This window comes from Arachis duranensis, chromosome 4, assembly GCF_000817695.3.
Source record: "Arachis duranensis cultivar V14167 chromosome 4, aradu.V14167.gnm2.J7QH, whole genome shotgun sequence".
In the NCBI taxonomy this organism is placed as follows: Eukaryota; Viridiplantae; Streptophyta; class Magnoliopsida; order Fabales; family Fabaceae; genus Arachis; species Arachis duranensis.
Genome location: NC_029775.3, coordinates 114,030,771 through 114,056,128, shown reverse-complemented (window position 1 = coordinate 114,056,128; position 25,358 = coordinate 114,030,771). Strand labels below are relative to the sequence as shown.

The window sequence follows — 25,358 nt, the reverse complement described above, 5'->3', positions numbered from 1 at the left end:
GCCATGTTGCGGCTCACGGCGGCCGCCACTACCCTTACCAGAAATGTGGACAAGTTTTCACCTCCAAATAAGTTGTTTCAGGACAGGCTTACTATTGCCACTATAATCGGCACACCATACATACATACATCTTGTTAGCTAATTCAGTTATTCTAAATAAAATTTTTTTAGGGGTGGTTCTTAAAAAATTTTAGTATATTTGTCCTAATAGATTAATTATCTCTTATATCAATATTAAGGATATTTTCAAATAGATAATATAAATGACACAAAATAAGGATATTTACGTGCTGTAATTAATATATATGCTATGCATTTAATAAATATATTCTGACCATTAAAATTCCAGTTGTAAGATTGAGAGGTAAACCTGAAAATTTTCAACATGAAAAATGCCTGAGTATATTAGACGGGGTAAGCAAGAATTCTTCTTAGTAGATTTCTGATATTTTTGAGAATATTCTCTCTGATAGGACTAAAATAGTACAATAACATAAGATCAAAACTATACAATGTAAACATTTCTATTTAAAAAATAAATTAAAGGTAATAAATAAAAAAAACAAACAAATAATCTTGTTTTACTTAAAAATGTTTAGTATCAGGATAGTGGTGCTAACCAGTGTTTCTAACAACTAGAACAATTAACAAGGTTTTATACCTATAGCACGTTTTAAAAAGCTAAGTAGGGTCAAAAAAAATGCTTTGAAAGAGTTTTATAAACAAATGTTAGTTTTAGAAAGTGAGATTATAAGTTTATATTTTCAGTATCATCTTAATTACCTTTATTGATTGTCTAAATATAATATTAATATAAAAAAAATATTGCATCCATAAATTAAGTATATTCTAAACTCAATACTAAACCAGCTTCATTAAATCCAAATAAGAGAACAACGCAAGAAAATACACCTAATGAAAACCACCAATGGGGAGAGCAGCTTTTTTAGCCGCTTCTGATTGCATATGATTGTGTATTAGAAGGCAGCAAAAAAATGGCTATTCAGTTGCTCATGGCAGCCGCCACTGTACCTATCAAGAATGCGGGAAGGTTTTTACCTCCAAACACGTTGTTCAATGACAAGCTTAGTTTTGCCACTATAATCTGCATACATCATACATACATACATCTTGTTGGCTAATTCAGTTATTCAAAATAAAAATTTTTTAGGGGTGATTTTGGAAATAGTTTAGTATATTTGTCCTAATAGATTAATTAGCTTTTATATTAGTATTAAAGATATTTTGAAATAGATAACATAAATGACACAAAGTAAAGATTTTTAATTGCTCTAATTAATATATAAGTTATACATTTAAAAATATATTCTGACCTTCAAAACTCCAATTACAAAATTGAGAGATAACCCTGAAAATTTTTAACATGAAAAATGTATGAGTATGTGAGACGTAATAAGCAAGAATTTTTTCCGCCAGTTTTCTGATGTTCTTGAGAACATCCTCTCTAATAGGACTAAAATAATACAATAACATAATATCAAAACTATGCAATATAAACATTCATGTTTAAAAAATTAATTAAAGGCAATAAATAAAACAAACAAACAATCTTATTTTACTTAAAAACGTCTAGTATCAGGATAGTGGTGCTAAGCCAGAGTTTCTACTAGCCAGAAGGATTAACATGGTTTTATACATATAACACGTTTCAAAAAGTTAATCAGGGTAAAATAAATGCTGTGAAAGGATTTTATAAACAAATGTTTGTTTTAGAAAGTGAGATTATAAGTTTATATTTTGGTATCATCTTAATTATATTCATTAATTATCTAAATATAATATTACTATAAAGAAAATAATACAACTATAAATTAAGTATATTTTAAACTCAAATCCTAAACCAACTTCATTCGATCCAAATAAGAAAACAACACAAGAAAATACACCTAATGAAAATACCGATGGGGAGAACAACTTTTATAGCCGCTTCTGATTGCGTAAGGTTGTGTCGTAAAAAGCAGCAAAAAATGGCCACACTGTCGCTCATGGCGGCCGCCACTGCACCAACCAGGAAGGTGGGCAAGTTTTTACCTCCAAACACGTTGTTCCATGGCAGGCTTAGTGTTGCTACTATAATCTGCATACACTATACATACATACATCTTGTTGGCTAATTCAGTTATTCCAAATAATTTTTTTTGTGGTTCTGAAAATAGTTTAGTATATTTTCAAGATAGATTAATTAGATTTAATATCAGTATTAAAGATATTATCAAATAGATAACATAAATGACACAAAGTAAGGATATTTACTTGCTCTAATTAATATATATGTTAAATATTTAATAAATATATTTCTGACATTCGAAACTCCAATTGCAAGATTGAGAGGTAAACCTAAAAATTTCTAACATAAAAAATGCTTTAGTATGTGATACGGGTAAGTAAGAATTCCTCCAGTAAGATTTTTGATGTTCTTGAGAACATCTTCTCTAATAGGACTAAAATAGTACAATAACATAAGATCAAAACTATGCAATGTAAACATTCTTGTTTAAAAAATAAAATAAAGGTAATAAATAAAACAAACAAATAATCTTGTTTTACTTAAAAATGTCTAGTATCAGGATAGTGGTGCTAAGCCAGAGTTTCTACTAACCAGAAAAAAAATATAATTTTATACCTATAGCACGTTTTAAAATGCTAAAAAGGATAAAACAAATGCTGTGAAAGAATTACATAAACAAATGTTAGTTTTAGAAAGTGAGATTATAAGTTTATATTTCAATATCATCTTAATTATTTTTATTGATTGTCCAAATATAATATTAATATAAAAAATATAGCATTTATAAATTAGGTATATTCTAAACTCAATCCTAAACCAGCTTCATTGAATCCAAATAAGAGAACAACACAAGAAAATACACCAAATCAAAATCACCGATGGGGAAAACAACTTTTTTAGCCGCTTCTAATAGCGTATAATTTTGTCGTAGAATGCAGGAAAAAATGGTCATTCAGCCGCTCACGGCGGTTGCCACTGCACCTACCTCGAAGGTGGACAGATTTCTACCTCCAAATACGTTGTTCCATGGCAGGCTTAGTGTTGCCACTATAATCTGCATACATCATTACATCGTACATACATACATCTTGTTGGTTAATTCAGTTATTCCAAATAAAAAAATTTTAGGGGTAGTTCTGAAAATAGTTTAGTATATTTGTCCTAATATATTAATTAGCCTTTATATCAGTATTAAAGATATTTCCAAATAAATAACATAAATAACACAAAATAAGGATATTTACTTGCTCTAATTAATATATAAGTTATACATTTAATAAATATATTCTGACCTTCGAAATCCCAATTGTAAGATTAAGAGGTAAACCTGCAAATTTTCAACATGAAAAAATGGATCAATTTTTTCACTATAATTTTTTATATAAATTGACAAAAATTCAAAATAAAATAAAAAATACTCTAATATGGTGGTTTTGACTAAGATAATTGGTTTCTAATTTTTTTCCTGAAAAATGTTAGTGAGTTATATTTTGCTTATTGGTCATGGCTTATCTGTAAACAAATTATATTCTACTTTACTTTTTTTAAAAAGTGGATGTCATCCTATTTTAGTATAATATTATTTGTAGTGTATAATTTACGGTGAGTATCATACCTTTTTTTGCACCACTCTCGTTTGAATAGATGGATGCTAGTGCAGGCGCGACACTCAATGTTATCTGAAATCCAAATAAGAGTACGGTTAATATGTCTAAAAGTAAGAAATTCACATGGTCAATTTTATTTAGGTCAAAATGAATAATCATTTAAGACAAGAATATATCCCACTATGACATACAATTTATATCTGATACGATAAAAAAGATATTATTAATTACCGCAAGGGGAATGCCCAGAACACCGAAAAAACAAACAAGACTCAAGCCTAAATGTCGTTGGAGGGCTCACAAGTAAAGATTAAATCATTGCGCTAGAGCCGCTCGTCATTAGCTAGCTTGTTGATGTAAAGCGTCATAGCCAAGCCACCAGTAGGAATAAAATTTTAAGCTGCCCAAAGGTTCTTGGCGCCACCAAGCGCTCGTTCAATGGGCTCCACAGCCAAGGACATAAGACCCGTAACCGCCCAAGTTAGCATAAGACACCGAGCTCCATACCAGTAGCCTATGGTATATAATGGTATTGTAACAGAATAAAGCTTTTCATGCTCCCCACCGTACACCTCGCTCCCCATCCAATCCAATCAGAGATGTACCAGAAAAATCCGAACAAGGCCACCCAGTTGAATGCCACAACCGCCATCAGCCGTAACATCGATTTCTTTAGCCCCTTCATGGTCTGAAATATTTTTGGAAGCATTTAACCACTGCTTATCTATCATCTTCCTCTTCCCTCTCATGTGACTCCTCCTCAGGTAATGCCGACTTGTCTTGGACGCAGGACAGAGCCACAGCCATCAAGAACAGTAGAAGAAGGATCGAGAAAATTGATAAAGTTTTCACATTTACGCAAAGCCCGTGGCATACTTTTCTTACCGTGAATGGCAACATATCATCAAATCTCCTAAAGAAGACGGTGAAGTAACCTAGTTTATTTCCCACTGCCATGAAGAATGAGGAGTGCGTGTATGCCAGTCTAATCGTCCGTTGGTCTCTGCTGGCAAGGTCATCAAGGAAGTCTTTGCAGCGGACATCGATCATGTTAATCGAAATCTCCAATATCCATAATCTGATCCCAAAAATAGCTAAGGCGCGTGGCCGAGTTTTCTCAGAGAGGTTGTCTCCAAAGGCGTAGCCAATGTCTGCGGTGAAGCCAATTGTCAAAAAAGCTATAGTGACGACAACGGCACCCGCAAAGATGAAAGGACGGTGCTGCCCGAGTTTACAGGTTGCTCTGTTGCTGTAATAACTGAGAATGGATGGAGAACAGAGCTAGAAAAGGCGCCGACGAGCCACACCAAAGAGGTTCATCTATCTAGTACTCCGAGAATCACGTAGCCTGGTATTAACCATGCTATCTGGACAGTGTTGACAAGGTGGATCCCGGCGGTCATAGAGGCCACCATAACCATCTTTCAGATTGGGATCTGCGCCGGTGTTCAATCGGATTCCAACTGTGGCGGTGAACTCATGACCATGAAATAGCTTTCGAGAGGAACACTGCGAGGTGAGAGAGCTTTCGAACTAGGTAAAAGAAGAAGGTATCGTAAATGGTAAAAGAAGAAGGTATCATAACTAGCTTTCGATGTTTCACCTTGAATACCCTTCAAAATTGCCAGACCGATTAACCATCATCTCTGATACCACTTGTTAGGTCACCATCGGCTCTGATACCACTTGTTGGACCACCATCGGCTCTGATACCACTTGAATATCCCGTGAGAGAACATGAAATGAGAAGATACCACATCCAACTCAAAACCATAAGGTGTTCAGTTAATGGGTCTCTCATCTTATAAACACTACCTTTTTGCCGAAAAGACTTTCGATGCTTCACCTTGAATACCCTTCAAAGCCACTTGTTTCAAAGCTACTAATCATTTTTATTTATTTGCAAAATATAATTGTCAGATACTCCATAAAAGTATGAGTAATTATTTCAATTGATTACTAAACTTTTAAAATTAAAACTTTCTTTCTAAGAGGACTTTGTGCGTTAGCGCATCCGCTGGGAGAGGAATTTTGAAATGCTCTTGGGGTCTTCTAATAATTTTTTTTGTGGTTCTGAAAATAGTTAATATATTTTTCCTGATAGATTAATTAGATTTAACATCAGTATTAAAGATATTATCAAATAAATAACATAAATGACATAAAGTTAGAATATTTACTTGCTCTAATTAATATATAAGTTAAATATTTAATAAATATATTTCTGACATTCGAAACCCCAATTGCAAGATTGAGGGGTAAACCTAAAAATTTCCAACATAAAAAATGCTTTAGTATGTGAGACGGGTAAGCAAGAATTCCTTCTGGCAGATTTCTAATGTTCTTGAGAACATCCTCTCTGGTAGGAATAAAATAGTACAATAGCATAAGATCAAAATTATGCAAATGTTACATTCTTGTTTAAAAAATAAATTAAAGGCAATAAATAAAACAAACAAACAATCTTGTTTTACTTAAAAATGTCTAGTATTAGGATAGTGGAGCTAAGCTAGAGTTTCTACCAACAAGAAAAATAAACATGATTTTATACCTATAGCATGTTTCAAAATGCTAAGAAGGGTAAAACAAATGCTGTGAAAGGATTACATAAACAAATGTTAGTTTTAGAAAGTGAGCCTATAAGTTTATATTTCAGTATCATCTTAATTACCTTTATCGATTGTCCAAATATAATATTAATATAAAAAGAAAATATAGCATTCATAAATTAGGTATATTCTAAGTTCAATCCTAAACCAGTTTCATTGAATCCAAATAAGAGAACAACACAAGAAAATACATCAAATGAAAATCACCGATGGGGAGAACAACTTTTTTAGCCGCTTCTGATAGCGTATGATTTCGTCTCCACAGCCAAGGACATAAGACCCGTAACCGCCCAAGTTAGCATATGACACCGAGCTCCATACCAGTAGCCTGTAGTATATAATGATATTCCAACAGAGTAAAGCTTTTCATGCTCCCCACCGTACACCTCGCTCCCTATCCAATCCAATCAGAGATGTACCAGAAGAATCCGAACAAGGCCACCTAGTTGAATGCCACAACCGCCATCAGCCGTAACATCGATTTCTTCAGCCCTTTCATGGTCTGAAATATTTCCGGAAGCATTTAACCACTGCTTATCTATCGTCTTTCTCTTCCCTCTCACGTAACTCCTCCTCAGGTAATGCCGGCTTGTTTTGGACGCAGGACAGAGTCACAGTCATCAAGAACAGTAGAAGAAGGATCGAGAAAATTGATAAGGTTTTCACATTTGTGCAGAGCCCATGGTATACTTTTCTCATCGTGAATGGCAACATATCATTGAATCTCCTAAAGAAGACGGCGAAGTAACCTAGTTCATTTTCCACTGCCATGAAGAATGAGAAGTACGTGTATGCCAGTCTAATCGTCCGTTGGTCTCTGCTGGCAAGGTCATCAAGGAAGTCTTTGCAGCGGTCATCGATCATGTTAATCAAAATCTCCAACATCTACAATCTGATCCCAAAAATGGCTAAGGCGCGTGGCCGAGCTTTCTCAGAGAGGTTGTCTCCAAAAGCGTAGCCGATGTCTGTGGCGAAACCAATTATCAAAAAAGCTATGGTAACGGCAACGACACCTACAAAGATGAAAGGACGGTACCGCCCGAGTTTACAGGTTGCTCGGTTGCTGTAATAACTGAGGATGGGATAGAGAACAGAACTAGAAACGGCACCGACGAACCACACCAAAGAGGTCCATCTATCCAGTACTCTGAGAATCATGTAGCCTGGTATTAGCCATGCTATCTGGACAGCGTTGACAAGGTGGATCCCGGCGGCCATAGAGGCCACCATAACCATCTTGCAAACTGGGATCTGCGCCGGTGTTCAGCCTGATTCCAACTGTGGCGGTAAACTCATGACCATGAGATAGCTTTCGAGGTGGACACTGCGAGGTGAGAGAGCTTTCGAACTAGGTAAAAGAAGAAGGTATCGTAACTCCATATCGTAACTAGCTTTCGATGCTTCATCTTGAATACCCTTCAAAACCACCAGACCGATTAACCATCATCTCTGATACCACTTGTTGGGTCACCATCGACTCTGATACCACTTGTTGGGCCACCATCGGCTCTGATACCACTTGAATATCTAGTGAGATAACATAAAATGAGAAGACACCATATCTAACTCAAAACCATTATGTGTTAAGTTAATGGGTCTCTCATATTATAAACTCTACCTTTTTGCCGGAAAGACTTTCGATGCTTCACCTTGAATACCCTTCAAAGCCATTTGTTTCAAAACTACTAATCATTTTTATTTATTTGCAAAATATAATTGACAGATACTCCATAAAAGTATGAGTAATTATTTCAATTGATTATTAAACTTTTAAAATTAAAACTTTCTTTCTAAGAAGACTTTGTGCGTTAGCGCATCCGTTGGGAGAGGAATTGTGAAATGTTCTTGGGGCCTCCGAATATTTTTTTTTTGTGGTTTTGAAAATAGTTAGTATATTTTTTCTGATAGATTAATTAGATTTAATATCAGTATTAAAGATTTTATCAAATAGATAACATAAATGATACAAAGTAAGGATATTTACTTGCTCTAATTAATATATAAGTTAAATATTTAATAAATATTTTTCTGACATTCGAATCCCCAATTGCAAGATTGATGAGGGGTAAACCTAAAAATTTTCAACATAAAAAATGCTTTAGTATGTGAGACGGGTAAGCAAGAATTTCTCCTAGCTGATTTCTGATGTTCTTGAGAACATCCTCTCTGGTAGGACTAAAATAGTACAATAACATAAGATCAAAACTATGTAATGTAAACATTTTTGTTAAAAAATAAATTAAAGGCAATAAATAAAATAAACAAACAATCTTGTTTTACTTAAAAAATGTCTAGTATCAGAATAGTGATGCTAAGCCAAAATTTTTACCAACCAGAAAAATGAACATGATTTTATACCTATAATACGTTTCAAAATACTAAAAAGGGTAAAACAAATGCTGTGAAAGGATTACATAAACAAATGTTAGTTTTAGAAAGTGAGATTATAAGTTTATATTTCAGTATCATCTTAATTACCTTTATCGATTGTCCAAATATAATATTAATATAAAAAGAAAATATAGTATTCATAAATTAGGTATATTCTAAACTCAATTCTAAACCAACTTCATTGAATCCAAATAAGATTACTCCTCACTCACTCAAACTACTCCTTCTTTTTTCCTGGTCTTTTTCTTCTTTTCCCCTTTACAACCAAAACGCAAAAGCACAATGTAGTAAAACAAGCTCTCCTTTCCTAGAAGCAAGACGCAAAATGCATTATAAAGACTCTCTTTCCTATCTTCACCAACACGTGTCGAACATGAAAGCTACCTCCATACCAATCGAAAATTGTGTTTTGTTCTGCATACTTGCCAAACGTGCAGGTCGCGTTTGGTTATTTAAAATATGATCAAACAACACGTTTTATCTGCATGCAAGGGACAGGGAACACATTTTTATATCTAATTGTTTCTTCGTACTAAATTCAGGTTATGTTTTGTAGTAATTTTTTTTTCTTTAATTCCATGCAAAACGTATCTTGCGTTTTACAAGCCTCTGAACTTGTATATATACATGTGTAGATAATACATCATGCACCAATATAATTGAATTATACTATTTTCTATTTATTTTTAATTAATTTTCAGAAAATGCTGTTCAAAATATATAATAAAAAGTTAAAAACAATAAAAAACAACGGAAAAGAGAAGTGATGACGAGTCAATACTAAATAGTGGAATAAATAAACTTTTCAAATTATTCAAAAAAAAAAAGTTTAGAATTTAAAATAAAATATACTAAGCGCAGTACTTTTTTTTGTCACACAATTGATTAATATTAACCAAATTTCTATTATTTTTTTATCACTAGAAGTGTTGTACTGTTGGTGTTTGTTACCTTTCGAAGAAAAGCAAAAGCTGCGAATGGAGCACTGCCAAGTTCCAATCCCGAAGACCAATTGAGATGAGAGATAGACTTAATTGTTAATAACTTAATACATAGTAATTAAGGCCTTAATATAAGGGGTGTGTAGGAAGCTCTCTCTATCTATATATAGATATTGCTATGTCTGCGAGGAAGCAATACCCGAAATATTAAAAATCATGAGCTGTTATAATATTTTCCTTCCACTTCTTGTTTTATCATTTCTTCTTTTCACTTTCTTGCCGGGAGCTGCCCATGGTAGCAAAAAGGTATAGGCTAGGCACCTGTTTTGGAATTTTTCTACTTCGCATTTGCGATGGTATGTGGTATGATTTATGCATGATTAATTATGGAGTTGGTTTTCTAATCTCTTTTTGTTTGTTTACAGTGCTACATTGTGTACTTGGGAGCACATTCTCATGGTCCAACCCCTACTTCTCTTGACTTGGAAACCGCCACATATTCTCATTATGATTTGCTAGGTTCAGTTTTGGGAAGGTATATATACATAGATAGAGAAGCATGCATACCTTTATTATTCACTTGAATACAAAATATTTTGTTAGTAACAAAAACATTATTGTATGTTGTGAATCTTGTTGGACAGCCATGAGAAAGCGAAAGAGGCCATGATATACTCATACAATAAGCACATCAATGGCTTTGCCGCTTTACTTGACGAGGATGAAGCAGCAATCATTGCAGGTACTAGCTAGTCAATCTTGCTCAATTTTGTTTTAAATTAACTAGTTATTGACACAACGTGTTGATTGTGGCAGAAAACCCAAATGTGGTTTCTGTGTTCGTGACCAAAAAGCACAAATTGCACACAACACGGTCGTGGGAATTTCTTGGACTACACAGAAATGACAAGAACTCAGCATGGCCAAAGGGAAGGTTTGGTGAAAATACAATAATCGCCAATATTGATACAGGTATCTAGCTTTCGTAAATGCCGTACCCTTACTAGTGACATGCAAACCAAATAACAAATTGTTAGGTGGTATAGTGAGTGATACATGGAAAGAAGGAAATACATTTTTGCTAGTAAGCTTTAATTTAGTTTTTAAATAATTCTTTCTCTTTCCTTTTTACTCAATTTCTAATTTGTATAATTTACATACAGCAGCAAGTTGAGAATTTCAATTTCCATGAAATTTATTATTAATTTGTATGATACCATGATTGGTTGTTAATTACCTGATGAATTCTTATTCAATATGACTCTATCAAAAAAGTGGAACAGCATATCAAAAGTTGAAAAAAAAAACAACACTCATTTTTTTTTTTGTATAAATAATCATATCTCTTGTTAATACTCTACTAATTTCGATTGGAATAGGCGTTTGGCCAGAATCCACGAGTTTCGACGACACGGGATATGGCCCCATCCCATCAAAATGGCGCGGGGGTAACGTCTGTCAAATAAATAACTTCCAGAGTCCTAGGAAAAAGCATTGCAACAGGTTAATTTTTTTTTCCTTTTGGTATCTGTCCATCTGATTCATCTTTCTTTGGTGAATTGATAACCTTTTCTTTTTGGTAAATATATCTATTTCCTGGGAAAAAAATTATTTGTATTAAGTGTACATTTATTTATAATAAAATAAAAAATATTTAACGATTGGAAAAAGAGAAAAATAAATCACTTACTTAAAACACAGATTTTTTGACTGGTAAAAAACTTATATGCTTCGTTTATTGGATGGTAAAAAAAATTAGAAATAATTAATTTTAATTTACACAGAAGTTCCTTTAATAAAAGAATTTAATTAACATATGTTTTTAAAATAAATTATATTAAATATATACTAAAATCAATTATTAAAATTATTAGCTACTAAAATAAATATATATTACAAATGAGTTAAATTATATATATATATATTTATACATATGTAATAATTAATGTGATTCACTAAGGATCGAATTCTTGATTTTTCGAATCTAGAGCTTTGATATACCATGTCATGAAATTACTCATCCAAAAACTTAAAGCTGATAGAAAAAACGTAACACTAATGGTTATATCTCTAATACTAAATTGAACATCCCTAAACCACCACTATACACATTGTACAAATATTCTATTGGTTCCTATATTGTATGCTAGTGGTATTAAGTAAAGATTGAAAGAAAATAATGGGGACTTATTTTTTTCTGTGAGCATCAGGAAGTTGATTGGAGCAAGATTTTTCATCAGAACTTTCGAGGCATACTATGGGAAACTTGACGGGAAGTTGCAGACAGCTCGTGACTTTGTAGGGCACGGGACACACACTTTATCGACAGCAGGTGGCAACTTCGTGGAAGGAGCAAGCGTATTCGCGGTTGGGAATGGGACAGCAAAGGGTGGGTCTCCAAGAGCCAGGGTTGCAGCCTACAAAGTCTGTTGGTCTCTACAGGATGAATCAGATTGCTTTGGGGGCGATATCTTGTCCGCAATCGACCAGGCCATAAACGACGGTGTTGATATCATCTCCATCTCCATCGGCGACCAATATTTAGTGCACCCTGAAGATATATTCACCGATGAGATATCCATTGGCTCATTCCATGCTATTTCTAACAACATATTGTTCGTTGCCTCTGGCGGAAATGACGGACCAACACCTGGAACCGTCGCTAATGTGGCTCCCTGGATATTCACGGTTGCTGCTAGCACAACAGATAGAAATTTTAGTAGTACCATTACTTTTGGTAACGGTCAACAAATCACGGTACGTCTTTTAGCTACATTATACACCAGACTTGTAAATATATGATAATATGTGTTTAATTTTTTTTCTTTTGTTTTCAGGGAGCCAGTTTATTCGTAGACTTGCCACCTAACCAGGCCTTTCCTCTGATTCTTGCTGCTGATGGTAAACTTGCCAATGCCACAACTCGAGATGCGTAAGTACAATTCACTGATCCGATCCGTAGCTTGGTGAGATTAATTACATATTATTATTTGGATTTTGCGTCGTTGCAGTTCACTTTGTAGGCGAGGGACACTTGACCCAGCAAAAGTCCGCGGAAAGATAGTGGACTGCCTGAGGGAAGGAAAAATAAAATCAGTTTCCGAGGGTTTGGAAGCTCTGGACGCAGGTGCCAGGGCAATACTCGTGCAAAATCAAGAGCAAAATGGAGAGACAACTCTTGCTGAGCCTCACATTATGTCCGGTGTGAATTATCCAGCTTTAGACCCAAATGCTATCAAAGGAAAAAAACCATCACACCCACCTTTTCATGACACTGCTACCACGTAAGTTAGAGCTTCCTTGTATTTTTACATACATAGAATATGGTATTCAATTTGCGTAATATATCTTATTCAACTATATATTGATGCAGTGATATTTCAATAACCTTGCCTACAACAGTAATGTTCTCCCCAGTACATACATTCTTTAATATAAAACCAGCTCCAGTTATGGCTTCATTCTCCTCTAGAGGACCGAGTCAAATTCAGCCATCAATACTCAAGGTGAACCAACACATTATTTTAGTTTAATTCATTATCAACTACATATAATAACACCTTGTTTATATTTTGATGTCGGTTTCAGCCTGATATTACAGCACCAGGAACAAACATACTTGCTGCCTACTCACTATTCGCTAGTGCGTCTGACATACTAGTAGATGGTCGTCGAGGGTTTCGATTCAATGTGCTGCAAGGAACATCTATGTCTTGCCCTCATATAACTGGAGTTGCCGGACTTCTCAAAACTCTTCATCCTCACTGGAGTCCCGCTGCTATTAAGTCTGCAATCATGACCACCGGTACATACATATACTTTTTTAATTAATGTTTGCTTCCTTAGACTTTATTTTTACGACATATTTTAACATATTCAGTTATTTGCCCTTGCAGCAACTACACTAGACAACTCAAACGGCCCTATCAAAGATGCATTTGATGATAAGCTAGCGAATTCTTTTGCTTATGGATCAGGACATGTTCGACCAAACCTTGCAATAGATCCAGGACTTGTTTATGATCTGCACCTTGACGATTATTTGAACTTCTTATGTGCCTCTGGATACAATCAACAAGCCATTTCAGCACTTAATTTCAACAGGACTTTCACTTGCAAAGGAAATCACAGCATAGACGACTTGAATTACCCTTCAATCACATTGCCAAATCTAAAGTTGAGTCCAGAAACTGTTACTCGTACACTCACCAATGTGGGTCCCCCAGGCACATATAACGTTACTGCCAAAGTGGACGGATGCAAAATTACTGTTGTGCCCAATTCCTTGACTTTTACTAAATTAAATGAAAAGAAAACCTTCAAGGTTACTGTGCAAGCATCAAGTGTGATTCAGAGTTATAAATATCAATTTGGTGAATTGATATGGACAGATGGAAAGCACAGAGTCAGGAGTCCTATTACAATCCGACGCCGCAAATGAGTTTATGTATAGAATGTTACTGTTTAATGTAACCATGGCGAATGTTGTGTGCTTTATTCCTCGTGTATTTATATTATGTTTTCTTCAGATATGTATTATGCGTGCGTGCATGAACATGGTTTGTACTATTAATAATTATCCGAGAATAATATTTAATGTAAAAGTTTGAACTAGTTCTCAATCTCCAAACTGTGCTTCTAATAATATGCTTTCTGATAGTGAGGGGTGACGACTCTGTTTTTGTGGTGGGAGGAGTGGAACAAACGAATGAAGATAGCATTACAATCTCAAGAAATTGATGATCTAATAATATTAGTAGGATCCAAAAGGATAAGCAGTAAGGGTTTTACCAAATTAAAAGGATAAGCGTTAATTTGTTTATTGAATTGTCATTTACTTTAGAGTAAGTCTCAAATACACCTAAAAGATTCTCTTAAAACATTATTGGTGATGTGAAACACCTACAGTGACCGCACTGCTTTTGGCCTTGTTGTCATCCATTTCGAATCTCTAAAAGGACGCACCAAATGATATCATATCCACTTCATCTAGTATTATATATTACCAACAATAATCACGAGGAATTTCTTAAATTCATAAAGTGGGTAGCATAATGTTTTTAATTTCTTGTCTCTAGTACTAACATATCGATATGGATTATATTAAGATCAGTGGTGTGGGATCATCTGCTACTACTAACGTTTGTTACGCGGAGAATAATGTTTAAGTCAACATTTTTTATGTAGACAGCTCCATGTCTCCAATAACGAAAACATAATTTATCTTTGCATTGTTCCGTCGTACATATATGCTGTTTAAAGTCTCCCTTGACTGAGTTGTGTCAATCATTATATATATGATGTTGCTTTTATATAATATTGGATCTATTGTCTGAAAATAATTATCTTCTAAAGTTTCAGTACGTATATTAAAATATTATTAAAATTATAATTATAAAAATGAATTATATTATTTTGACAGAAATGTATATCCTATTTATTAACAAATTATAAAATAATTATTAATAATTACAATTTAATATAGAATATTAAAAATTAATATTGTATAAATCTAAATTAGACGATAATTTTTAATATTAAAAATAAATATTGATAACGATAAAATTTTAGATAAAATATATTAAACCACCAGCATCGTATCCATATATATTGGTATAGTTTGAACTTTGAACGTACGCATACAAGACAAATGGACAACAATTCTATATATATCTACGTCGCATAAAAAAGAAAAGGGCTTCTCTACTGAATGAGTGATGTATTCTTTCTAGGAATGAAATGAAATTCCATGTCTAATGATTTTCTTTTGCACTGGATGGAGATTCGAGAGGATGCTCATTTTTTTCAACTTTAGACAAAAAAAAAGGGACGCTTTAAGAGAAATTACTAATTAGACGCTTTTTAATTTCAGTCATATTTTTTAACAATGTAAAATATGTATTTTTTTTGTGAATACCACAAATTTAATAGTCAGATTTATGGTTTTCATTTTTTCAAAACATGTAAATTTTAGAGTCAGATTTATTTTTTTATTCTAAAATTTTTTAAATATACAAGTCTGACTCATATTTATATTTTAGTGTTGACAAATTTTTTAGATATACTAATTGATCCTTTAATTTGTGTCCTATAAAATCTAAGAATCTTTTTATTATTTAAAATAAAAAAATTAAAATTTATATCAAAGAAAAACGCGTAAATTAACCATAATACTAGATTATACACAATTTTTTTTCATTTCTAAAAAAATCAGAATGGAGGGAAGAGGGAATAAAAATAGAAAAATGCTAGATGACTAATAGTCTAATAAAATTTAAAATTTATTATTTTTTGTCTTCACTTTAGTCATTAATTCAATCTTTTTAATTTAATAATCTAATAATATATTTTTAGTATATATTTTAAAATATTAACAACTAATTAATAATTAAAAATAATAAATTCTACTAATCATTGAATATTTTTCATAATAATAATCACATGCATAGGTGTCTTGCATTCAAATAAGTACGGGTTTAAAAAATAATAAATAAAGAGCACTAGAAGAAAAGTGTGACATAGCTAGCAAAAGTCTTGAGAAGAAAAATAAAAAGAAAAGAGAAAGTATGCCTCATTACATTTTGGAAAAGAAAAAGCTAAAGGTAGGGGAGGGAAAAACAATGGCAAGAGAACAAACAACATAATGAAGTATACACCTTTTTAAATTTGGCATCTAATTAAACATCCTGATCATTTACTAATTATCTCCTTCAAAGGCTCAATACAAGGGGTAGCTATGTAGATTCAATAATTATTACACTCCTGTTGAGATAATTTATGGCAAGTTGTTTTTTCATTTTCTGAAAACATGCTGAAATCAAACTTAGGCATCACTCATCCAAAGGAGAAGAAGAATTAATGAAGTGATTAGCAGTTATTAGAACAGCTGTAGGAAGTTTTGTTTTACTTAATTTTGTTGTCTGAATGATTATTAAACGATCGCTTCAACAAAGACTAAGATCGGATTTAAGCCTTTAGGTTTTGTTTTTTTAACAAGATGTATGGATGCATTTCTGAAACTGTGGAACTGTCATTGGGCCTTCGAGAATGCAAAATGGAAACTGTTTTTAGTATTGTGGAGTTTAATGCTTTGGGATGTCGGTATAATAGTTGAGACTTTATCTTATGTGTACATGATATTTTTTTTAGAGAAAGTACAGGGAGCTAATGGCCTAAGTGCACAATATGTACAATGGAGGTTTATGAAGTATTAGAGATATGATCATTAGTATTATATTGTCTTGTCAGGTTACGTTTTTGGAATAAGTAAGTTCATGATATGATATTAGAGTTTTAGATCCGAAAGGTCACTGATTTGATCTTTGGTGAATTCCAAAATCAGCAATACCCTATTTTTTAAGCGATAATTTGAATTTTATTTAAAAGTTTGTCACTAATTGATGAGCTATTATATGAATAGATAAAATTTAAACTCTTCACACTTAGCTTTTAGTTTGAACTCATGTAATTGTTAGAGTATTATGATCAATTATACTCTAATAGTAACGATGACCATTTTTTTTTGTCTTACTTTGTCTTTGAAGTTAACAATTTACCTACCAAAGGTGATATGGACGGTTTTGTTGGAAAATTTTATTTTTTTAAAAAAAAATTATATAGGATTATATTTAATTATCAAGAAATGAAAGTTGATGTAAAAGTTTACTTAAATATATAAATAATTTTATTATAAAAATAAAAAATATTTAAAAATCAGTTTTTGCAACAAAAATTTTCAAACCCAAAATTTGGATATAAAATTTAATAAATACACACTTAAAATTTACATTTTTTAATTAAATTTATCCATATATAAAATATCATTAAAAAAAATAGAAAATGAAGTTGAGCACCTGGTCTCCCCTCTTCTCTTTTACTGTTAATGTAGATCTGTATATGCATAATAATTTGGCTTTTTTTTATATAGTTTTTTTTTGTAAAATTAAAAAATATTAGGTGTTTTCCAATTGTGCTAAAATAGGGAATATATGCAAAATGGTAAAATTGCTGGGACAATTTCTAATTTTTCTCAAAAAAGAAAATTAAAAAGAAAAAAACGGGGTGCACAATTTCCCTTGCTCCTTAAATGTTTTTAAAGGAAATGGAAGACGGAATGTTTTCCCTTCTCCTTATAGTTAAAAAAAGAAAAATTTAAACAGATAATTTGTGTTTTTCCAAAAAATAATTTGACAAAATGAAATGGACGGGGAAGCACTGCGCTACACACCCATTAAACATAAGAACCCATCATTTCCGCAATAATTTAGCAGATCACACATGACGAATACAAGATTAAAATATAAGTGGGTCATAATGTCATATGGCTTACGAGTTACCAGGCTCTTTAAGTTATTCTGGTAAGGTTCTAGCCACATCCCACACCCTACCTGGCCTGGTTTTCTTATTGTCAGTCTTCTTTTTACATGAACATTTGACACATCATTTTCTGGTATATAGTTTCATCCTTCCCTCCTACCAAAAGCCCAAGTCTCATCCTTCCTCCAATATTTTTATTCAAGGACCCAAAAAAAATACTTACTATCACTTTCAGTTTTTGCCTCCAAAAGATTTAACTTCTAACAAAATAAAAAAAAAGTTGGTTTAGCCTAATGGTTTTTCAAATCCCATTTGTTGCATGTAACACTTCATTAGTCAGCAATAAATTTTTAATCAAAATTGAAAAATAAAAATTTTATTAATAATTTAAAAGATAAAATTAAAATGTATTTCAAGTTTTACCAATAAAATTAAGAATTAGTTTAGTCATAGTTCAATTTTTCCTATCAATAGCTTTGTTCTACTTTTATTGAGAAATTAACAATGAGATTACTCTACTTTTATTCGTTGAATCTAACTCAACAAGCTTATCTGCTTGTGATTGGTTGGTACAAAACCTAACCAAAGAAAGTAACTGTAACTCATACATATGAAGGGTACACAACACAATGCCAAAGTAAACAAGCTTAAGAATTAAGACAGAGGAGGATTATTTTATATATATGAAGTATGAATCATTAGATCATAATGAAGCAATCACGTAAGTGCACTTCCCGGTCCTTCAATGAGTTGCCCAACTTAGGGTCTGTGTTGTGTTGTCCATCTTTGTATTTGACATGTATGAATTAAGAATTGAGTTCAAAGAATTGAGTTCAAAGACAAAGACACAATGATTAGCATATCCCATTAACCAGTATGCAAAATGATTAAACAAGCCTATGATACAGTTGCCCATATCACACATATTCTTGCCCATTTCCATTTTGAAGTAGCTCATACATACATGTTACACACACTCACAAATTAAACAAGCCTATGATGCACTTGCGTTACATGAACCCCCATTATATCACACTAATTCATAAGAAACGGGTGAGATTAATCATTAATCACACAACTGGAGTTTCCAATAATTCTTGATTGAGTTGTCCAAGTCTGATCATGGGAAAGTGGTCATCAGAGAAAGGTGATTTTCCCATCGTGAGTTCTTTGGAAACTTGATGCATGCTTGGCCGGAATTGTGGACTTTGGCTCAAACACTCAAGCGCCCACTTTGTGATCAACATGATTTCCCCAACAACTGACTTCTCAGGATGAGGAGGCCTTTGATCAATTACATCAACCAATAGCAAATTGTATGTTATTGATGCTGTTGATGGCGACAACAATGAATTTATCATATCTGCCGGATGCTTTCCCATAAGGATTTCGAAACAAAGCACTCCAAAGCTATATACATCACTTTTCGTAGTCACCTCCAAACTCTGAGCAAGCTCTATAACATTGAAAATTTAAAGTTAGTTATTCATATATCCATATATGTTTTTAGTATCAAGGGAAAATGGATTTATTACCTGGAGCACCATAGCCATAGGTGACTGCAAGTGTGGTCCAATTTGAACCTGGCTTTAGAAACTTCGCGGTCCCAAAATCAGAGACATGAGCTTCATCTTCTGAATCCAAAAGAATATTCTTGCTTGATATGTCACGATGAACTATAGGGGGCACGCAACCATGATGGATATATGATAAAGCATTAGCAACTCCTCTAACCACATTCACTCTCTTCTTCCAATCAAATGCACTTGCTTGTGCTTCATTGCTTAGTACTTGATCCACACTGCCACCTTCCAAGAATTCATAAACCAAAAAAGAGAACCGGGAATGCTGGCAAAATCCATATAGCTTTATGATGTTGCGGTGCTTGATTTCTGTCAGTGCTTCGATTTCACTTTTAAATGATTTCAAATTGGACTTGTCCTCTGGATCTGATTCTGCATGAATTTTCTTCACAGCAACAACCATACCTGAAGGTAACTCAGCTCTGTAAACAGATCCTTGCCCTCCAATTCCAATGAGATATTTGTCATCAAAATTCTTGGTAGCTTCAATGATTGTTTCAAATGCCATTTTTCCATCATGGCTCCATATGGAAAAATGTTCTTCTGATTGTATTTCTTTGGCTGAGTCTCCTTTCTTTCTCACACTTCTACAAATAATATACATTGAAACACCCACCACACAGAGCACAAGTACTAGTATTCCAAAGATAAGAAACAATACTAATAGCGTGGCCTTGTGACTCTTTTGGCTATAGCTATTAGTTTTGCATTGCACCAAGCCAGTGACATTACCACACAAGCCTTTGTTACCTTTCAGTGACTCAATTGTAGCAGTGCGAAAGGCCTTACTTTCTGGAAGCGGCCCTTCTAACTGGTTGTATGATACATTGACAGATGTCAAGGTTGACATGCCACCAAAAGTGGATGGAATATTGCCAGAGAGATTATTGTGTGAGAGGTTCAACAACTGCAAGTGCGTCAACTGTCCAAGCACATTTGGAATAGTTCCATTCAAGAAATTCCTGCTAAGATCAAGAGAAGAGAGAGGTTGGAATGAACCAAAGTGAGAGGGGATGCTTCCCTCTAGCTTGTTGTTGCTCAAATTCAATTCCAACAAGTTGGGTAACTCAACAACTTCTGTTGGTATGTTACCACTCAACTCATTTCCTGCTAGATGCAAGATTTGCAAATTCTGCAGTGATCCTAATTCTGTTGGAATGTTTCCTGAGAGAAGATTATCACTGATCTTGAGTTCAAGCAAACTTTTCATTCTCCCTAATTCTTTCGGAATCTTCCCTGTCAATCGGTTTGAGGAAAGGTGAATCCTGCCAAGTTTGGTAGCCTTCACAATTTGTGGTGGTATACCACCGGAAACATTATTGTTGGATATGATAAAGTTCTCAAGACTATGACATTTGCCCCAGTTTGATGAAATTTGGCCATAAAATTTATTATCACTCAAATCAATATGTTTCAAATTGGGATATATGCCAAGGTCTTTTGCTATGTCACCTTCCAACTGGTTTCCCTCTAATTTGATTCTAACAATACTAGAGCAATTCTTCAAGCTTCTTGGAACTGGGCCAGTAAAATGGTTGTGCTCAGCACCAAAGAACATGAGTGACCCACCTGAGCATATTTGAGGTGGCAAATGACCGGTGAAATTGTTTTGGGCCACTAAAAAATCTTGCAACAATGTCATGTTATTAATCCCCCGTGGGATGGAGCCAGTAAGCATGTTGTTGGACAATTCTAATGAAAAGAGGCTTTTCAAGTTTCCAATTGTGTCAGGAATGGATCCACTGAGTTTATTATATTGGAAAGTCAAGTAGTTCAAATTGAACAGATTACCTATAGAGGAAGGAATTGGTCCAGAAAAATTGTTCAATCTCAGGTATAGTTCGGTGAGCTTTGTCAAATTTCCAAGTGTGGGAGGAATAGTGCCAGAAAGGTGGTTGTCATCAAGTGATAGGGAGTTCAAATTGGGGGCTAAGTTATCTATGTAACTAGGGATAGATCCGGAAAGTTCATTGCCAAAGAGCCATATCAAGGTCAAAGTAGACATGTTCCAGATAGAGGGTGGGATTGGCCCAGATAGTGTGTTATTAGGAAGGTAAATTTGTTGCAGATTGCTCAAGTTACCAATTGTAGAAGGGATAACACCAGAGAGAGTGTTATATGAGAATTCAATCGTCTGAAGATTTGTCATCATTCCTATTTCCATTGGAATGGAACCAGAAAGAGAATTATTTATAAAAGAAAAATACTCAAGGTTGGTTAACTTGCCAATCCCAGTAGGAATGTGGCCAGAGAGGTTGTTGTTTCCAAAATCTAGATATGTTAAGTTGGACAAATTTCCTATAGACTCAGGGATTTGGCCACTTAGTTGGCATTCGAAAAGATCAAGCCCGCGAAGACTTGTCAAGGTGAAGATCTCTTTAGGAATGGAACCCTCAAAGAAGTTTTTGGACAAGTTCAAGTGATTAACTCTGGACAAGTTAGCAATCTGTGGAGGAATGGTTCCATGGAACAAGTTGTTGTAGATGTCTATGCTAAGGAGGTTGGGGAATGAAGAGAAGGTGAGAGTATGAAGTGTACCTTTGAGTCCAAAATTTTGAATATCCATGCTTGTGATTGACTTTGTTTTATCACACTGAATTCCTCTCCATCTGCATGGACTTGTGCCGTTGTTCCAAGATGACAACTTAACTTGGCTTTGGCTGTCAAGAGTGGCCTTCCACTTCAAGAGTGCATTTGCTTCCCTGTTTTCATCAATTGCAGCTGAGGCCATATTTATGAAGACACTGAGAACTATGCATATAGTTACTTTGCATGCCATCATAACCCTGATTTTTTGGAACATGGTTCAAGCTGAGTAAGGTTTAACAAGACTTTTTGAATCAATCAAAGATGCAATGCATTCAAAGGCTGAAGATAGTTGTGGTGTATGGATATAATGATATATATAAAAGTAACCAAGTGCAACTAATGAGTGGCCGATCCTGCACTTTGGAAAGTTTTGCACAAAGGAAAACAAAATCCATTTTTTAACCGGACCACCCCACTTCAAAGGTTGAATTATTGTTGTGTGGAAAAATCTTCATTGCTTTAGCAAAAGGTTATGACGTTATGTTGTGTCGGCTTCACACCACAAAAGATATTTTTATTAATGGTTTAGTTGTTAATCTTTTAGCTAAATCTGAACGAGACCTTTATTCAGTGTGATTAATGAAGATAAACAAAGAAAAGAAGACCAAGAAGAAAAAAATATATAAAAAGGGAAAGAAATAGGAACAAGTGAGTCTCCTTGTGTTCCATATGGCATATTTTTTTCATTTTCTTCATAATTTACATCTAAACATATTGTTTCGCGATTTGCCATATAAGTATGGGTTTCATTTTTCCTTTTCTAATCAACTATGAACTATGTGAATTGCATCTATTTTAGATTCTTAAATTTAATCTAAGAAAAAATCTAGGGGCCAGTAATTTTTGTGATTGTTAGCCATCAACTAGCCATCAATGATGATTTGATGGTGTGAGATTCGTGTGAGATTTCATCCAATAGTTCACCTTCCTCTGCTGGTTACATGCTGGCCAAAATTCAATAAAACTGCAGGCCCCTAGCATTGCTCTTAATCTAAAACTGTTTTTTGTCTTTGTTGATTTTATTAAGCATAGAACAGGTTACTTACGTGTCTTTGATAATTTCAGGCAAATAACTCGTTATTTTGTTCTGCGTACAAGGGACCTTGGGCTTTGCAGTATTGTATTGGACTATGTTCTTGTCTTGGCCTTGCAACATTTGTAGCCTTGTAAAATTAGGCCTCTTTCAGGAGGCCCAGACCAACAACGTAAAACAACTATGTTCCTTGTTAGTTAAAAGCATCATCCTGAACAAAAAACAAAAAAAGTTAAAACCAACATTAAAAGAAAAGTGATAACTTATTTATAACCAACGTTGAATTTGTCAATGAGCTTTCATTCACATGGCATATTTCTTCCTCAAGGGTTCAAATATTAAAAATTACAATTGAGGAGAAAATTTGACGAATGTGTGAGGAGTGTGTTGTGAGTCTTTCGAGTGTCTAACAATTCTTTTCCCACTTTCTATGTCAGATGCTATGTTTTGTATTTGTGTGTTTAACTGTTTATATATATGTCGTACAAAGTCAAATGCTTTCTCTTTAATTTTTCATTGCTAATAGCCTAATAATTGGTTTCATACTGCTACCTAAGACCAAGAAAGAACATGCATTGGATTCCATTTGGTTGTTTGAAAAACTTCCGTCCGTTATACAAAATTTCGTGCTCTCTTATATTCACACGAGAAAGAAGTACGACCACCAATGCAAGAGGACTTTCTTTGTGTTTTTGTATTATAAATGTTATTTGAGGTTGATTTTTTTTATATGGAAAGAATATTGGTGTATTTTTTGAAAATGGAATTATTTAGTATAATTATAGATGGGTGGATTTTGTAGCTGAGAAGTTAACGTATGGAGGGAGTGTTGCAACATATGAAAAGCGTGTTGGACACGTGGTAACACACGTGGGAGGCGTGTTAAATACTTTCCACAATACTGTAATATATTTTAAATGTCAATATTCAACCAAAATATCATTCATATTTCTATATTAAAAATAATTTCTGGTTATTTGAATGATAGTAAATTTTTGTTACATTCGATTTATTATTAGAATAAACTACTATTTTTGTTATAAAAATTTTGATCATTGATAATTTTAACCGTAAAATAATGTAAATTAACTCTAATTTATTAAAAATGGAGTCCATTTAACAAAATTATTTAGAATGTTAAACAAAATAAGTTTATATTTTTCATAATAAAAAGTAATAATTTATTTATGCATTTTACCATGAAAAGAAAATAAAATAAAATAAGAAAATATAAAAATAGAGCTTTCCTATAAAATTAATACTTTGGAATATTATCTCACTAATAAAGGGTTTGTGATTTGTCTGCATAAAGAAAGAAAGTGTGTTATGATATTGCCTTATGGTCCTCGTTCTCTTTGCTTTGGAGGATGCTTTTGCCCCAAAAAACATTAAAATAACCTGAAGCTCATGAAACATGCTGCTCCAAAATTATAAACTAGTAAGAATTAAAGAAGTCGTCGATAGAAATTTTCCTTCTTTTCCAAGTGTAACCCTACCCATTAATTCATTATATCAACACCCATATCATATCATATACTTTATATTTGAGAAACATATACCTTTCCCCAATATAATCTAATTTAATATGAAACTAATCTTGGAGAAAGAATAAAAAACAAAAGAGGTTTGGAATATGCGTTGTGACATTTTGCTTTTCCAAAAGCAAAAGCTGAGTGAAGAAGAAGCACTTTGTGAAGGCCAATAAGCGTGCGTAAGACACTGATAGAAATAAAGGAACATTAACATAATAGGAGAGGAATCGATGAATCCCCTATATAATTGAATTGTATGCTGCCAAGCAATTTTCACATTCAAATGGGCAAATCCAGTTTTTACTACCTTAATCTTCCCCTTATTATTGCCGTATCATTTCTTCTCATAGCATTTTTGCCGGATGCTGTCCATAGCAGCAAAAAGGTAGCTTCAGTTTTATTTGTTTCTTGCTTAATTTCTTATGAAAAAAAAACTGTAATTATTGTTGTAAGTTGTAAGCTTTGTCATAACATGTTATATTTCACCAATACATTACAATTTACTAGGTTCAGTTTTGGGAAGGTACGTACAAAATATTTTGCTCTTATTATTATTATTAAAATTTTGCTTATGATAGACACAAAGCTTAAAAAAAGACATCACTACGTATGGTTAGTGTTTTATCTAAATATAGTGGGAGTAGTTTAGTAAAGTTAAGCGTATAAAACCATTAAATAATTATTCCATGAAAAAAGATAATTGATTAATTATATTGTGTGTATGCGTA

At 33.4% G+C, this 25,358-nt stretch overlaps 3 protein-coding genes across 3 annotated transcripts in view; 2 read left to right on the top strand and 1 right to left on the bottom strand.

The window, feature by feature from the left end:
• Positions 1 to 9,740: 9,740 nt before the first annotated feature.
• On the top strand, positions 9,741 to 14,191 carry LOC107486045 (subtilisin-like protease Glyma18g48580). Its single transcript, XM_016106589.3, has 11 exons — positions 9,741 to 9,883; positions 10,003 to 10,112; positions 10,222 to 10,319; positions 10,394 to 10,549; positions 10,957 to 11,080; positions 11,788 to 12,334; positions 12,415 to 12,509; positions 12,589 to 12,861; positions 12,951 to 13,083; positions 13,166 to 13,382; positions 13,474 to 14,191. Exons 1-11 carry the CDS (start codon positions 9,794 to 9,796, stop codon positions 14,016 to 14,018), a joined length of 2,388 nt encoding a protein of 795 aa, XP_015962075.1. The 5' UTR covers positions 9,741 to 9,793; the 3' UTR covers positions 14,019 to 14,191.
• LOC127739691 (subtilisin-like protease Glyma18g48580) overlaps positions 12,479 to 25,358 on the top strand; it is a gene marked incomplete in the record, with an annotated part of 16,436 nt that continues 3,556 nt past the window's right edge. The window contains 1 exon segment of the mRNA XM_052261178.1: positions 12,479 to 12,485.
• Positions 18,726 to 22,331, bottom strand: LOC107486041 (MDIS1-interacting receptor like kinase 2-like). The gene is made up of 2 exons (XM_016106584.3): positions 19,429 to 22,331; positions 18,726 to 19,349 (listed from the first exon to the last, which is right to left on the bottom strand). Exons 1-2 carry the CDS (start codon positions 22,277 to 22,279, stop codon positions 18,964 to 18,966), a joined length of 3,237 nt encoding a protein of 1,078 aa, XP_015962070.1. The 5' UTR covers positions 22,280 to 22,331; the 3' UTR covers positions 18,726 to 18,963.

Coding starts and splice junctions, on each gene's coding strand:
- LOC107486045 (XM_016106589.3), top strand. CDS start 9,794: ATGAGCTGTTATAATATTTTCCTTCCACTTCTTGTTTTATCATTTCTT. Junction 13,084..13,165: donor TTCAGCCATCAATACTCAAG/GTGAACCAACAC, acceptor TGTCGGTTTCAG/CCTGATATTACAGCACCAGG. Junction 13,383..13,473: donor GTCTGCAATCATGACCACCG/GTACATACATAT, acceptor TTGCCCTTGCAG/CAACTACACTAGACAACTCA.
- LOC107486041 (XM_016106584.3), bottom strand. CDS start 22,279: ATGTTCCAAAAAATCAGGGTTATGATGGCATGCAAAGTAACTATATGC. Junction 19,350..19,428: donor CTATGGCTATGGTGCTCCAG/GTAATAAATCCA, acceptor TCAATGTTATAG/AGCTTGCTCAGAGTTTGGAG.